Genomic DNA, 17877 nt, shown 5'->3' with positions numbered 1-17877 from the left:
TATTAAATCTGGCAGCATTAATATTGATGTTCACTTGTCGAGTGTTTGGCTATCTAGCGAGGAGCTTATCATGACAGGGCAAGGTGTCGGTTGCTCTCTGGAATGAGGGAAGTGGGAAAAGTGAATAAGGTTTGCTGTTCATTTAGCATTCTCCCTGAAGTGTCAGCTTAATAAAACTAGACTCCAGCCTTGTTTGTACTTCCAATTGTCTTCTTGGAAGAATCACTGAAAAGAGCCATGACCTTATCTACCACAGAGTTACTTTGAATGATCTCAACTATAACAAGTTACCTCTTTGGCAAGAAAAACATAACTTGAATGGGAAAAAAGCCAATATAAAAGAAGAGAGCCTGACAGTCCAGAGGGTTTTGATAGAGACCTCTGTGTCAGGGTCAGTGATAAATAGAGGAAGCTTTATGAGTGTCTCTCGTGTTCTCTTTTAGGGCACCCATACTGGCATTGAAAAGAGGATCAAAATAAAACCAACCAAGATCTCAAATAGAAGGAAATATTTAGATGGTTTTTGGATACCAATGAAAAAAGGCTTGCTCCTACCTTAACCTATAAGAGCAATTATTCAGGTGTCAATAAACCTCATGTATTAGTAATAGGAAACACTTATGGAGCTCTAGCCATTACTTGGCAGTTCACATGTGTTATTGCCTTTGAATATCACAGTAACCCTATAGAGTAGGGGATGTTATTCTGCCCATTTTATAGGTGAGGAAACTAAGAGACAGTAAGGAACTTGCTCAAAGTCAGGCAGGGGGTAATGAGAGCTGGGATTTGTACTTGCACAGTCTGATTTCAGAGCCTGAGAGTTTAACCACCACACTGTACCATCAGTTGTCTGAAATTCCCTTTTATGTATGATGAAAATAACCCTGATAGCATTTTCTGAACTACTTTGAAGCCCAATAGCTGGACCTGGAGGGTGCACATGGTTTATTACTATCCGAAGCATTGTTAAATACAGGAGTTACGGATGCACTTCTCGAACCTTTTGAGTTAATTAGAGCTAAATGAACTATTTAGCAGCTTTTAATATTACAAAACTTATGAAATATTTAAGAATGCTCTAAATAGAAAAATTAAAATGATAATTTTAACAATTGGATTTCAAGTCTGGATTCTTTGCTTATAATTTAATTACAAAGCTATGTTTTATAAATATAAAGCTACTGTGTGAGAATTCTCCCAGCGCTGCAGAGGCTAGGTACCAGAAGAGAAAGATCCTGAGGACTGAGGTAAAAGTAAAAGTAAATAAAAATATCTTGCATTTCATTATGTTTTCTGTTTATAAAATCCCTTTTCTGTATTAGTCTCACTTCTTTTGAACCAACTACCATTAGAAATAGATATTACCTTGTTTTATTTATGAGAAAGCTGAAACTCAAAGAACTTAAGCAATTTTTTCTAAGTCACCCATGCAGTAAATGTTATACATTAGACTTAGACCAATTTTCTCCAACTTTCAGTACAGAGCTCTTTACCATCATCCTCTGCAAATAAATGCCAATGGTCTATGTCCATTCACCAATAGCCAAAAATTGTGCTTCAGAGGAGATGCACCCAGGCAGGTGGAAGGCATTATCCAAACAGTATGGAAATAAGTAGCAATTGGCACCCCAGAGGGGTGGTTAGCAGTAAAAGTTTAGCAAGATACAACTGCGTATTTCTGAGGAAGGTCCTCCAATCATTTATCAGGGCCCAGGTGAAAGGGCAGGCAAGGGGACAAATTTCCACTCCTTAGAAGAGAATAAAATCAGCTGGCTGAACATTGTCATGTCTTATGTTTTATGTTGAGTTTCTGGGCATTTCGAAAAAGTGCAGACTGAGGCAAAAAGGAATAAAGGATCTAGCTACTGAAAGTGGTATACAAGGTAAGAAAATAAAGCAGGAAAAACCCATTTATTAAAACCTATTGGATTTAGATTTGAGATCCCTAAGTGATGAAAACCCCTTATAAATTTTCTGAGGATAGGTTTTTGTCTCAGAGAGTGAAATGTGGTTGAGCATGCTAATGGCTTCAGTTGTGAAGAGAGGAGAAATGTGAGGACAAGAATTAGAGAGATGTTGACAGACCAGCTAAAAGAAGCTGTGTTCAGGAGATGTATTAATAAAGATGTCACTGCCTAGCAGATTTCTTTCTGTTTCTTATGAGACTAGTTGGAACTGAAATAAGAAATGCATATTCTTCACTCAAGAAAACCTCAGTGCTCTAAAAAAAACAACTCTAAAAACAAGAAAACAAAGACATCATCAAATTTAGGTTGATTGGTCACCTCTGCTCATATTCTGGAAATCACAATGACTTAGAGTTGGCAAGGACTTCGAAGTCATATGGGTCCTATGTCTTCCGTTCAATGACACTTGTCCTATATGTTCTCCTTGTCTTTCCACTTGAACTGTGCATGATGGGAATTGCTTCATACGCTGCCCCTTCCATTGGTGGAAAGCTGAGGGGCTGGATCTGAACTTCTCTCTTTGTACTCTTCCCTCTTTGGTCCTACTTCTGCTTTAAATCTCCTCTCTTATTCATGTCACAATTCTACTTTAAAAAGCCAATTACCACATTCTCTGTGCCTCTCCAGATATGCCATTCTATTCTCTCATCCATCTCCCACTCCTTAATTTGTTTAGTTGCTATTCTATAAAATGGACATTGTCTAAGGACTTTTGGAAGAAAAAGTGTCATACAGAACAGTGAAGTCAGATATCTTCATCCAGGACTAAAAAAATTGGTGAGTTGAGGATAAGAAACTTAGAGAGTATTGAGAGTTTGTATCAGGGTATTCTCATTTTACAGAGCTTAAAACTGACTAACTCACTGAAGTAGTTATGCGGAGAAGCCAGTGAGATGTTTGAAAATGTAGCAAAACAAATCACTTATGCCCACAGGTCCCTTCAAGGCTTCTTCCCACCATTGCGGCAGCTGTTGGGCTGACTGAGAACAGCTGGTGTCTCCGGAATGTCCTCTGCTCGTTTAATGACTCTTTTCCAGGTTTTTCCTAGTGTAGAGTTCACAGCATGGGGGATTTCTCAGAAGCTCAGCCTCAAGGGGAAGCTACTCTGTATCGGAGAGAAGTGCCAGAGGCAGCCTGAGCTTTTTCGGAGCTGAGGCATCCCTCTGCTGACGCCAGCTCCTCAGAGGCTTATGGGCCCAGTGATGGATTAGAAGGAAAAAAAATGGAAAAAAAGACAGAAAACAGGGGCCAGAGAGGAGGATAAAGCAATGTTTCAAGATTCTAAGAAAAAGAAGAGAGAGATCATTCCTCCCATAAGGAGATGTATTTAACTACTGACTAACAAAAATATCCTGGAAATTTAAAAACCACTTGGAGCTTTTGAGATAATCAAATGCGCACTGCCTATTTCAGAGACCCCTGCCATAAATAGATTTAATTACCATTTAATGACCAAAACCTTATCTTTCTTATTTTAGTTTTGTGTTTTTAGGTCATTTGAAACTACCCTTCTAAAGAGAGACTGTATTCATATTTGTGTAAATCTGCACTTTGGGTCTTTTGCATATCCTGCAATCAGTTATAAAACAAATTTTCAGAGCTAATTTTGTGGTGTGTGTGGTATCTACACAAGTGCAGGCTCATCCCACTCATGCTATCTACAGCGAGAATGTAGAGGGAGAAAACTGAGAAGGGCTGGACATCGTGACTGTACCTCCTGGGAAGGAAACTGTCAACCCTTTCATCCAAGGGAGTGGAGTCCAGGGTCATAGGAAACCACATGAGCAGGGCAGAGAGAACCAAGGGTGACACCAGGGGCCAGGAGGGGCAAGGACTAGCAAAGGTGGGTGACATGACTTCCCTGGTCAGGACTGCTGTCTGGTGACTCGCTTTGACCCTTGGCTCTGCTGTTAACCAGTTGAGGAAATCTGCTTAGTCACTTACACGTTTGGGGTCCGTCCTCCCACTTGCAGAATGAGGAGGTTGGATTAGATCAGTCATATTTCCAGCTAAGCTCTTGAGAGCTCTGAGGTTCCTGTGGAGGTATCTTGAATAGGGCAAGGGGTTGATTGTGAGGGGAGGTAGCAAATGGTGGTGGCCCAGTAAATACTCCCCCCTCGTTTGTTCTTTGACCCATGACCTATTTTACATATTGGATTTCCACTGCAAGCTTCATTTAACAAATATTTATTCAACATATATTACATAAGATTTAATTTGAAAAAAAAAAAAAAAAAAGAAGGCATTGCTGCCAAGAGTAGTGTGAAAATAACTGGCCTGCATGGTTTCTAAGATGGTTTCTTTCCAGCGTTAACATTTTATTATCTTAATCCAGGAAATACAGATTCATTCATTTTTCACCATGGCAATCCTAAGGTATAAGCAATTATCTTGAATAATTAAGGTAGGGAAATGTTGTAGACGTTGTTCTCCTATAAAGTGGGCCACTTCTGTAAAACATGCAAAAATAACAACAAAAAAGGCTTTTGCAACCTGGTTTATTCATTCCAGTGAATACCACAGGGTAAACGTTCCTATACTTTTTTTTGCCATTCAAAGGAAGATTTGGTTGTGTCAGAAGATTCGTAGACCATAGCAATGCTTTATATTTTTCAACCAACAGATTACCAATCAGACAGTAAAGAAAATAAATTTACTTTAAACTTAAAAGATAACTAGAAGTCCTAAAAGCATCGTGCATAATCATCAACAATAGGAAACAACCAAAGCAAAGTCTACACACCAAAAATATACATCTCAGAACCACCGTACCACGTTTGAAATATAGTGCATTCATGACTTTCTTAGTTTAAACTCACCCTCTGAAAGAGTTGTTAATTCAACAACCAAGTTGTTAAAAATCATCAGGTACTTGAATATTGGGAAAATTTGGCTCAGTAAATATTAAATAATGTAAATTTCTTTGTTTTGTAATTATTTATTGCTGACATATTATGCTTTCTTTATAACTACAAATTTATTTTACATCTCCCCTGACACACACATAATGCAGGTAAGGAGGGGGATCTCAATAACGGAGGCAGCGAGGGTACCAAAAGTGACTCAAGGGAGGTGAAAATGTAAAAAAAGGCCAGAGTGTACCACATATGTGCCGTGCTTGTGCCCTAAGCACTGGAGGAATCTGGCAAATTATGTAATTAATTTGATCTGACTCTATTCAGTTAATTACATATTGATTGATGATGATTATTAGTAATTGCAAGCAAGTCTTGAAAATGGAAGGTTACTTTTCTCCTAGTATCTGACTTTTTCTGATCCACTGTAGTAATCCAATGGTAAAAACAGATAAAGATAAATAAAAGAGCTCTAAATACTAATTGTTTCTGTACCTTTGATTTGATAGTGGGGAAATTATTTTTCCAGGATATTCTTTCTATTTAAATTTGTAAACTTCTATTTAAGAAAACAATAGTTTTCATTTTTATTTGAAAGGTATTAGAGTATTACCAACTAAACTATGCTTCAAACTATCAGACCTTGTTATAATGTGGGAAGGGTTAAAAAACCATTAATTTTTGGAGAATTAAGACTACAGGAGTCAGACTTGTGGTAGGAAAAGTCTTTATAAAAAATGAAACAATACAGGGAAATGATTTTATCAAGTAAGTTTTCTATCGTTCATGTTTCTTAGCTCTCTTAAAGGTCTTTTTGGCAGGTTTTAAATTGCTGAAGTTTTTAATTCATTTATGTTTGCAAGAGACTGGTTTCTCTGACAGAATGCTTTGCAAACAGTCACAGGAACTGAATTTAAAGGAAGAATCTTCTATAGTAAAACTAGATAGATGGAATATACTCTAGCATATTCTGTAGGAAAAATTCTGTAGATTTTACAGACATTAAAAGAAGTAAAATAATGAGAAATAGAACATATTTCATATAACAATCCCTCCAAATCTCAGATTAAAATGGTTAAGTTAAAGCTTTTCATTCTTAAGAATTTAATGAGTCTAGTATTTCCTTTCACAGCTAGTTTCTGAGGCAGTCCATTTATTTTTTGGTGTAACTTTAAAGTGTTTATAAAGAAATATCCATGACTAAAGTTACCACATAAATATTGTACCAATGCAGCAGAATTGTAAATAGAGACGCAAAATCTCAGCCTTTGCAATTTACAGAATCAAGCTCACTGGTTTAATGCACTTACTTGCCAAGATGGCCAAACCCCCGGGAGTGACTTACTGAAGTATCTGGCGTCGACAGCCTTGTGGTGTTCAGTCCTACCAAGGATGGGAGAATTTGGGACATCCAGTTTGAGATCATTGCCATGGTACTAAGCACAGCGCCAAGCTTCAGCAGTGGAGGACTCATTGCTGTGGAGCTAATGAGTTTTCATAGTGAATGATTAAGATCCCGGTGCTGGGCTGGCAGCGGGAGGCGTGACTGCAGCACGCCACATTTACAGCATGAAAAGAGATCAACTTTCCCAGCTCTAATCACACAGGAAAGCTAACTGAACCTCTTTCCCCCACCCTCATGGAAAATGCCCTGCCCTTCCTTTTCTTCCCTTACTGGACACTTTCTGGATCATCAAAGAAAACATTCTTGATAGGGTTTGTTTGGTAATTATCAGAGCAAAGGTTGGAGGGAGGGAGAAACTTGAGCTTTTCCTGTTCCACTATAGTCATTTACCATCAACAGAGTCTATTTCCTCTGGGGTTCCTGTGAGTATTATCAGCTGCTCTTTATCTTTCATAAAAAATACACCTTTAAATGGAGGTCTGCCAAAGGGAACATTTCACACACCGAACTTAATATCTACAGATTTCTCTGGGCATGGACAGAGTGCTTTTAGACAGAGCATGAAAATAAAGTCTGCAAAGAATTTCCAAGATGTTTACATAATGAGAGTAAGAGATTATTTTTTTAAACAGTAACTTAAAATTAGCACTGTTGCTTGTAAAAAAAATAGTCAAAGATTAATAGCTACTTCCTGTGGAGAACTAGCCACCTTACATGCGAACAAACAGAAAAGGTAGCCTTGAGGAAAAGCTTCTGTTGTAGAAATTTCATGTTTCCAGTTTTGCTTTTATGAACGAGTATTTGTAGTTGCTCAGGAACGTGGCAAACTCAGTTACCTCTCTTTTACCTTGTGAGGAATGACGGACTGATACCGGAAGTGGGTGTCATGAGAGAACATGTGGCTTATTAAAAAAGAGCACAGAACTCGGATTCAGGGCGTCTGAGGGTTTAGTTCTTATTCTCTTCTAGTTGCTTGACTGGCTAGTGACGATTCCTTGGCCTCGGTTTTTTTTCCTACAATATATGGGGGTTGAACTCCTTGTCTCCAAGGCGCCTTCCGGTTTTAAAGTTCAATGTTCTGTTTATTGGAGATCTGTTGGCAAATGTGTATATTGAATTTGGGGCTTATGGGTAATTTTATTATATTCTTTTATAAATACTGCAAACTGCCCACATCCATATCTCAGGTCCCAAATGGAATAAATCAGAGGCCATTGTCTTGTACAATGTATGTGGTTTAAAATAAAAGTATAGAGAGAAGACATGAAGAAAAATGGCTGAATAAAAATTAAATGAAACGGAATCTGGTGTAAAAAGGAAAAATATTGCTTTAATTCCTTAGGAGAATTCTACAATAGTTTGTATCTTGAATTTTCAGCCAAAGACATATATTTTTCTTAAGCAATTTTGGCAGGAGAAAAAAAGAAAATGTCTTTAATACCATTGAAAGAGATACATATTTATAGAGACCTGTGTGCCCTTTATTCTCAAAAACAGCTTTAAACTGGGGTGCATACTGAGAGATTCCTCATGTCTTTTTTGCGTCTATTACCAGGCTTTAGATTTTTTTCCTTCAAAATACATCCAAATGATTTCAATCAACTCTTATTTTTTATTCACAGTGCCCAGAAAACTAAATATCATTTATTTTTGTCTTTCAAAGATCATATGATAAACCAATAAGGATGTAAGCACAGTAGTTTATATATTACACTTAGCATTAGATAACAGAGTATTCAAAGAAAGGATTGTGAAATTTTACATAGTATTTCTATGTGGCAATAACAAAAAGCAAAGTGAATTTACAAATCTGTTTATTTGAAAAACATACCTGGAATGCTACCTGACTTTAACAAAGGAAGGGAGTGTCTTTTCAAGAGCTTAATTTCCAAAACTGAAAACTAATATGCATGCAATTATTGAATAATTTAAGATGCAACATGGCAGATGGTAATTACACTTATTGATGAACTACCAGTCAACAAAATAATAGCATCTTTAGAAGAATATAGGATTGAATGTCAGGGGAAACCAGTGCTCTTATCTGCAAATTAAAAAGGAAAGAAGAAATAAAGAAAAATACAACACAAATGGAGTGCTTCTTACAATTTCCCAGAGATGCAAATAATTACACTAAAAAACAGGGGGAACAATAGTGAAAGTTTATGAACAATATAACAGATTTAAATGGCACACATTGAAATAGAACGGCTCAAATTATAATGATTATTAGTTGTGGGAAATAAAAATAACTATGATTTGTGACGAGCTAAATAGTTTACAGTGCTCTCATAATCTAGTGAAGTGATTATCATTATAATTTCTATTTTACAAGTTGAGTTCTAGTTTGCAGATGGGGGAGGTGATTATTCTGTGTAACAGTAGCAACCTGTGTTCAGGGCAAGAAACCCAGTGGTTACTTGCAGAAGCTCCACAAGGATAGTATAAGCAGTGATGAAGTAAGCAGCAAGTGATGAGGCTGGAAATACTAGCAGTAACCAGCTCCCAGGGCTTCAGGGTCACCCAAAGTTGTTTGAACATTATCTTCTATGTAATTCAAGAATTTTAAGCAAAGCTGTGAAGTCATTAATTTTATGTCTCAAATTATTACTTGGCATTTTATGATGTAGGATAGACAGGTAGGGGTTACAGGAACAGTAAAGCATATCAGAAACAGGAAGGTCACTTAGGAGCATATACTTATAGTTTAGGCGAGAGATGATGAGGTCCTGAAATAAGAAACTGTCAATGGAGTTCAAAAGGGTGGATTCCATAAAGATCTGTGGTAGAATTAACAGCATTTAGTGACTGAATAGGTGTTAGAAGTGAGGGAGAGGAAGTTACCTGGGGGAATTTCCAGGTTTGGGGTTTGGATGGTGAATGTTGTTCATCAGGGTAAGAAGTACAAGCAGAAGTATGGCTTTAGGGATAACCGAGAGTTCATTGTCCCATGCTGGATGTGAGTTGCCTGTGGTAGAGAGAGTCCTGGGTGGTAACGTGCCCACATATGGTGTTTAGAAAAGAGTTCCTTTCACTAGATCACACAATCTTAATGACCTAGTAAAAATAATGTGTCCTACATAGATGGCAAAAATGGTCAATTTAGGAACATAGTCTTAAAACTACCACAATTTTATTTAGACTTTAATTCAATATAATCTCTAGATTTAATTACCTATAGTACATAATTACTTGCACATTTTTCTTTAAAAATAACAAAGAAAAACAACTTTTATCCCTAGTAAATAGTGAAAATTTACTAAATCTAGTGATCTCACAGAAAATGTGACCTGACTACACCATTTCTTTTTGGAACCTCAATGTGGATCAAAACCTATAAAACCTACAACAGTGCTTTATTGCTCATGGAATGCAAAAAGATATTAATATATTCACTCATTAGATTTTTTATGGTAGTCTTTTTGTAACTCAGAGAGGATTTCATGAAAATCTGTAAAATAAATAATAAGCAAATAAATATTGACCAAGAGATACTTGTAGATGATCTTATGTAAGATTGGCGTGTTCCGTCATTGGAATTTTAGTTTTTTCTTGATTTGGAGAACAAAGGTTTAACATTGCCTTAATGCTCAATACACTTTCTACTTTGGGGACTATTTGTATGGCAGGCGTGTGTGGGCTTTTGGGGAAGCCAGCTTAGACAGATATGAAAAAGTCAAATATATGAAAAGACCCAATGGCCAAGTAAAATATGCAAACAAAAATTTTAAAAGCCAAAAGTTTGTCTTTAGGCAAAATGAGAAAAGAGACTGAGATTACTTCTTATTAAACAAAAGAAAATTTAAGAATGAATAGTCTACATCTTCTTTATTTTTATAATTTAAAACATGTAAACTTTGTGGATGGTTTGAGGTAAAAAAGGAAAACGGCATGTTAGATGTAGTGGTAAAGACACAGCTGCAGGGGGTGAAGAAATTACTGATGAAGAAGAGGGAGCAGGAGGAGGAGGAGCAGGAGAAGAGATGGAAAAGGAGGAGGAGGGGAAGAAGAGGGTAGCAATGGGGTAGAATGCTGAAGAAGAATTGTATCATTTGGCTAAAAGAACAGTTAAACCAAAGTGACCTCTAGGAAAACAAAGTAGACTCTTATTAGCAAGTTAAGTAGGAAGAGAGGCATAAAATAGAGGAAGGTGAGAGAGTGCTTGTGTTGAACCCAGACTGTGGAAGTATGAACTGGGTCTTAACCACTAGACCACCAGGGCTGGCTATTGGTTCTAGCATAGGGCCAAGTAATTTGCATTTCTGACAATCTCCCAACTGATACTCATGCTGCCAGTCTTGGACCACCTTTTGAGTAGACTGTCCTTGATTAAATCCATCTCACCTACTCAAAGACTATTCTCTTAATCATTTCCTCTCTTTCTGACATCCATAAATCTTCCCTCTTTAATAAATCATTCCATGCAGGATACAAACACTTCTTATATCTCTTATTTTAAATACAAACAAATAAACAGTACTTTCTTGATCCTACTTTCTCTCCATTTATTCCCTATTTCTCACTGTTCCTTTGCAGCATACCTTCTTGATGGAGTTTTCTACACTCACAATCTTTAATTTCTTTCTTCCTAATTAAATTTTTGTTTACACTTCTCCACTACACCGATGCTACTTTTATTAAGCTTGCCAGAGACCCCACATTGCTAAGTCTAGTAGTCAATTCTCAGTCCTCAACATTCTTGACCTATGAGCAGCATTCATCAGACGTTACTTTCTCCTCGAAATAATTTCTTCTCCTGGCTTCTAGGATACCACATTCACCCAGTTTTCTCCAACTTTCTCATCTATCTTCCTCGATTTCTTTTGTTGGTTTTTCATCTGTATGCTAATGATTCCCAAATTCATTTTTTCCTCTCAGACCTCTCTATCAATTCTGACCTGTGTATCCAATTACCTACTTGACATCTCCACTTGGGTGTTTAATAGATATGTTAAATTGAACCTGTTAAAAAATGAGCTCCTGATATGCTTTCGCCATCTCCGGCAAACCGCACCAAACCAAAACAACTGAAAGAAATAAACAAAAAATCACATACATGCAGCCATTCCTATAGTTTTACACATTTGAACTCCATGGTTCAGTTGCTCAGGCCAAAAAAGGTAGGTTTCAACCTTAAATTTTTCATGCTTTTTCTCTTTTTTTCATGTCTCTTATCGATTCCATCAGCAGGGCTTCTAGTCTCTACTTTCAAAATACGTCCAGCATTCTGCCAGTTTACACAAGCCCCACTGCCACCACGCTGCTCCAAGTCACCATCACCTCTCATCTGGCTTATTACAAAAGCCACAAGTTATTGACTTTATACCACTGTACTCCGCTTTTAACCCCTCAGCCTGAGTGATCCTGTTAAAATATGTCAGATTATGTTATTCCTCTGCTTAAAACTCTTTAATAATAGGTCACCATCTCACTCATGGTAAAAGTCAAAATATTTAGCACGAACTGTATGGTTCTACATAATCTGGTCTCCTCTTATCTCTCTGATTTCATTTCTTATGACTCTTTCTTTTTGTTCACTTCACTAAAGCCACTCTGGTTCCTCAGAGATGCAAGATAATCTTCTACCTCAGGGCTTTTGGACTTGCTCTTTTCTGGTGGTATTCCAATCTCCCAAATATCTTCTCTCTTCCTTTTTGTTTTGATGCAAAGATCAAAGACCTTCTCATAAGGTCTTTGTTCACCACACTATTTCTGCTCTTTTCATCTAGTTACTTAATATTTCTTTTATTACTTTACTTTTTCCTCCTTAGCACTTATAACAAGTTAGCATCCCATCTATCTTATTTACTCATTTTGGTTATTATTTGGTTTCTCCACTAGAAATAAAGCTCCATGAAGGCAGGAATGTTGCCTGTTTTGTTTGCTTGGGTATTCTCAATGCCTAAGAGAGTGCCTAGCACGTAGTAAGTACCCAATCAATGTTTATTAAGTAAATGAATCAATGAATATGTTACTGTTTTGTTCGTGACCTGCCCTAGTTTTAAAAAGAAGACGATTTTCAATGCAAAATTACCAACAAAGCCTATATTGCATTTTGTGTGTGTGTTTTCACGTGTGCATGATGAATGTATGATCGTCCTTGAGTACCCCTGGGGGATTGGTTTCAGGAAGCTCTACAGATACCAAAATCCTTGGATTCTTGAGTCCCTTATATGATGACTACAGTCAGCCCTTTATATCTGTGGGTTTTGCATCTGCAGATTCAACCAACTGCAGAGGGCCAACTGTATATGTGAGTAAAAGGATAGTGTAAAATATTGAAACATTATGCTTATAGTTAAGAATATTTTTTCATTCCAAATTTCAGATTTAGAATGCAATCTTGGCTTTGGTCTAAGCCAAGAAGCACTGTCTGCAGCTCTTGTTTTATCTTCTCTTGGTAAGACTCAAGTCATTGAAACCCTAAATAAATATGGAAGCAGTCTCCTCTTCCTCTTGCTTTTGGCTAAAGAATTTTGTCTCTAATAACATAAGGAAGGTGGGAGAAACCTTAGGCTCTGGAAAAGGTGAGTTGAAATAAAGTGAATTAGAGGGGATAGAGATTTGAGTGCCTATTCTCCCTACGCCCCTTCATTTAGCTCTTCACAGTCAAGTAGGGGACACTTGTAGCTCCTAGAATTCAGTGTTTTGCCATTCTTGCCTTAAGGTTTCAGAGTTCTCTTAAAAGTGTTCACTAATAAAAGAATGAATTTAGAGTGAAAGACATTAGCAAAGTTCTTTAAAGGAGGCATTTCTGTGTTCTCATCTTTGCCTTCATCTGTGAAGCTGACTGAAGCTGTGTAAGCCCGGGGGATCCTCTGTTGGCAGCTGGTGTTGCTACTTCAAAGGAGAAAAAATGGATGTGTGGGGGAGGAATATATTCCGGACAAATGTTTTGGTTCTTTTTTCCCCCCGGACTTTCTATTCAAAACTAAAGAAGTGGTAAAATATAAATCCAGGATTAAGCTAGAGGAAAGGAGGATGCAGAGTGTTGTAACAGAGAGACCCTCAGACTATAGAGCAAAAGACTTAGATTTTGCATAGGCTTAGTCACTGCATTGCTCTAAATTCTTCCACTGGGAAATGAAGATATTAAACTGAATTTCCTGTATGGTCTATTCCATAATATAACGACACACTTAAGAGGTCAGCTTCTATCCTCGCAGTCACACAGACACTCCTCACTCTCTGCTCTGACACTACGAGACTACTAGCTGTGTGACCTCCCAGAGCCTCGGTTTCCCTCTGTGTGAACTGGAGATAATAAGAGAACCTAATTCTGAAGTCATATGTGAAGATGAAATAAACTTCTACAGATAAAGCACTTGTCACAGGACCTGGCAAACAAGGGGCTCTCAGTCAGTTATTCATCATTACTCTAGTGCAAAAGATGTTGACGTAACTTTTCCCATCTTTGTGGAAGAAAGAATAGAGATACAAATTATTAGTGATAAAGAAATGAAGATCATTAGACTTTGGGGTGAACTACTAATATAAAGGGTTATCTTTAAGAATTTTAAAAGTGCAAAATATTCTTGATTCTAATAGGGTTGGTTCGTAGGTGTTGACTGCTGACAGTGTCCTAGAAATGGTTGAAAACATGCCTTGAGGAGCTGCCTATTTAAGACCATGTTCTAAGAACTTTGCTCATTTAATTCTCATACAAACCGTGTGAGATTGATACTGTTACTATAACCAGTTTACAGATAAGGAACTGAGGCACTGAGAAGTTAAATAAGCTAACTGAGGTCACACACCTAATAAATGGCAAGGCCAATATTTGAACTCCAAAAGCCACATTCTAAGTATGCTTTTACTACTATAGATACACACATACTCCATGCGCACAATAATATTATAGCAAATATTGATTCCAAACTTTGTCTTCTTTAAGTAATTGGAATGATTTGGGGGAAGCATTACAGTTTAGTCATTGGTATGCGCTCTATAAAAGAATGCTTAAAGCTAAGCACAGAAATTGAAAGTAACATATCTTTTTGTAGTGAGATTCTCTTTGAATGCGACAGAGCAGAGCTCTCACCAGGGAGACGCTGACTCAGGTAAGTGTTCAGCGCCTGCTTCATTTTCATTGGAATCTATTTTCAGACATTTCTAATTCACCCAACTCACCAGGGTAGACTGAAGTGTTGAATTATTACCAAAAGCTTTTCTGGAAGAAATTGTTTAGGAAGACAAATCTCAGAGTTTGGAAAATTGCCTGGTGATCGGAAAGAAGACTGTTTCGGTGGTAGTGTGAAAGAAGAAAATTGGATCTTCCAACGTGCAGTTTTCTGAAAAGTTGTTGTAAGTTCTTTCATAAAGCTTATTTCCCTCATGAAATTGGAAATGTATGTTTAACAGGAACCAAAAATCTGGTGGTAGTAAATAACTCCAAACATCAAAGTCTGAAAGAAGATTACATTCATAGCATGCTTTTTGACAAATTCACGTAAATAGCAGATCTGCAGAATTAATTTTTATGTAGTAGCATTAGCGCTACTATTTGTCAGCACTGTCCCCTCATCAGTGTAATCAAGGTTATTTTGTGATTTGAAAGCTCCAGGCAGACAAACATAGTTAAGTATAAATGTGTGAAGATCTGGACTTGAGCAAATCAGGTATGTTTTGTCATTGAAAGTGTCACGCAACTTATGCAGTTTGATAAAAGGGGGTCAGAAAAACAGTTAAGGCCAAGTCATTAAAACAATCACCACATAGATGAAGCTGTACAAACTCTTTACCTCATTCCTTTGTCCTTTTTTGTTTCAATGCAATTAAGAACTAATCACTTTATAAACATAAGGTTTATAAGGTGTATAACTTATAAAAACAGTTTCAGGAAACCATAAGTAACTTGACTTAGAAAAGCTCCCTTTGTCAATACTCATCTAACAGGGTCCAATGACATAGAAATATAAACTTGACAACGGGCAAATAAAGGAAAAAAGTTTTGACGAAAGTTGTCTCTTGTTATTGAAATTAAATACATGATTTTTTCTCCTTAATATTTTTTGTTCTCTCCACATCTTCCAGCTTAATTATGTTTTGTTTTCTGTTGTTAAAAAAACATAAGTATGTTTATTAGTCTCTCATTGACCTTTTTTTTTTTAAAGATTGGCACCTGAGCTAACAACTGTTGCCAATCTTTTTTTTTTTTTTTTTAATTCTTCTCCCCAAAGCCCCCCGGTATATAGTTGTAGATTCTAGTTGTGAGTGCCTCTGGTTGTGCTATGTGGGACTCCGCCTCATCGTGGCCTGATGAGTGGTGCCATGGCCCATGTCCGTGCCCAGGATCGGAACTGGTGAAACCCTGGGCTGCTGAAGCGGAGCACGTGAACTTAACCATTTGGCCATGGGGCTGGCCCCTCTCATTGACCTTTAAAGGCATTGATTTATTAGACATTTCTTAAGTGCATTTTTTGGGCCAGAAACTGTATTATATTGAAAAATGCAAGATTAATGATACAGCCTCATCTTCTGAGTAATTATCAATGTGGGAATGCAATAGAATATAAACAGTTACGTACATTTCAGTTGAATGGTTCCAATCTTAGAAGTATAGAGATACAATGGAGGAATAAAAGAAAGGGAGATTAGTACCATGTGGTTGAATGATCAGGAAAGACTTAATTGGAAGAAAAGATAGTGCTTGAGCTAGTTTTAACAGTCCACCTCTTAATTCTCTTAATTTTTCACTCACTCAAAGAAATGGACAGTGTAATTTACTATGGGCCCTAAAATAAGATAAAACTTAAGGCATAAAGAATTTGGTTGTGTGCTCCAAATCATAGAGATTTATGTACTTCCCTCCCTTTGTCAATATGCATCTTTTGTCCTAGTACTTTATCTTTCAATTAACAAAATAAAATCATGATATTTATCTAAACCATAATATAACGCCATTGAGTGTAAACAGACCGTGAAAAGGAAATGAACGTTATTATGAAAACAGCATTTTCCTTGAGAAGGAAGGGACACAAATAGAAATATCACACCTCTTGAAGAACCTTGCATTAATAAGAAAACAGTATTCAAAGTTATACACCCATGTCAACAAAGAGTAGTTTGAATTATGATATTTATACATAATGTGAGTCCTAAAGTATACGGTTAGATATTTAATTCTAGTATAGAGGCTTCTTCTAAGGTCTCTGCAAAAAGGTATATAGATACATTATAACATGAGGAATGTTGAGATACTTGCTGTTATTGAATTGTCTTTGCAATACATTCTTTCTCTCTCCCTCCCCCCTGCTTTTTCTTCTGCCTTCTCTCTCTGCCTTCCTTCTTTCTTTCCTACCACACTTCCTTCCATCCTCCTTTCTTTCTCTTGTTCCTGTCTCTCTCCTTTCTGTTTTTCACCTCCTTTTCTCCCTTTTTCTCTTTCCCTTTCACTAAACTTGATCGAGCCTGTCTGGGTGTCCTGCAATGAAGTAGGATCTGAGTATACTTGCAAGGACTCCCCAGGTGATTCTGATGTATTGCCTATCTTTAACTATTTCCTAGGCTAAATGGCTGCAATTTAAACATGGATAATTCTAATATTTTGCACTCCAAATTTGTTTATGTTTTACCTCACTACTCATTCAAAACTATTTAAAACAAAACAAAATAAGCAAGAGTTCCCTTTTCTTAACATTTAACTATGCATGCTTGGGCTATAATGTACTTCTTACTGTAGTCCATAAAGTTTTCAAGAAGTTATTGAATTTAAGACTGGGAGCTGCTCATGACTACTGTTCAGCAATGGTGGTACAACATTCATGTGAACCTCATTAATAGCTTTTCTTCCAAGAGTGATAAATAAATGTCAGAGATAAAAAATGTTTCCTCTCATATATATTTTCCCTTTCAATAATATATTTACTAATATCTATCAAAATACACATATAAGTTAGTCAATATTTTGCTACACAAATTACATTTAGAGCTACTTGAGGAGCAAAGTTTGCTTTATGGTGAATCATTTATGCATTCAACAGGAATTTATTGATCGTCTATATACTAGATACTAAATGCTAGAGAGCAAAGATTAATAAAATTCACTCTCATTCAAGATCTCATATTCTAGTGGGGTACTGACAAGAACAAGGAAGAAATATGTTTGTAAAAATAATTTAAATGTAATGTGATATGTAGTGTGTACAAAATGCATGGGATATAAACATGTTAGCAAGTAATTCTTTTAGGATGGGATAGAAAAGGCTCCAGGGGCCAGTGGGTTTAGGTTGATTCAGTCGAATTTTCGAAGTGGATCAGGAAGGAAAGGCCATTCTGCCCCGGAGACGAAATGTTAAAATGTGCCACTGAGGTCTGAGAGATCGCATGTTATTTAGGAAGCTCTAAGTAGCTTGGAGTGGGGCCAGTGGAGGGAGGAGACAGGGTTGGATAGGTCGCAGGAGCCAGCTGGCACTTGTGGCTCTCCAAGGAGATTAGCTCTTCTTACCATTAGACTTTCAGGAATTTCAGGAAGGGGAATTAACCCAGACTGTTCTGTTATTTAGAGGAAGATCACTCAGAAAAGATGCGATGAATGTCGGGGAGAGGAGTGGAGAGGAGAATGATGGCTGGGCGAGCAGTTAGGGGGCTCTTTCGGTACCCTGGAAAGAATCAAGGGAAGAACAGAGGAGTGATAAGACGTGGGCTAGTA

At 37.1% G+C, this 17877-nt stretch overlaps 1 protein-coding gene across 4 annotated transcripts in view; it reads right to left on the bottom strand.

The window, feature by feature from the left end:
• Positions 1-17877, bottom strand: part of OLFM3 (olfactomedin 3) — a 184083-nt gene that overhangs the window by 36801 nt on the left and 129405 nt on the right. Inside the window, exon 1 of one of the 4 annotated variants that reach the window (XM_008526461.2) lies at positions 6168-6420. The exons of 1 other annotated variant lie outside the window; for it this stretch is intronic. In XM_008526461.2, the coding sequence (XP_008524683.1) occupies positions 6168-6296 (129 nt within the window). In that variant the 5' untranslated portion in view covers positions 6297-6420. Of the gene's footprint in view, positions 1-3911; positions 4054-6132; positions 6421-17877 lie in introns of those variants that run through there. 2 more of the 4 variants (XM_070608160.1, XM_070608161.1) reach the window with 2 other exon arrangements.

This window comes from Equus przewalskii, unplaced genomic scaffold, assembly GCF_037783145.1.
Source record: "Equus przewalskii isolate Varuska unplaced genomic scaffold, EquPr2 ChrUn-13, whole genome shotgun sequence".
NCBI lineage: Eukaryota > Metazoa > Chordata > Mammalia > Perissodactyla > Equidae > Equus > Equus przewalskii.
The sequence above is the reverse complement of the archived record's forward strand: the minus strand, read 5'-3'. Positions and strand labels throughout refer to the sequence as shown.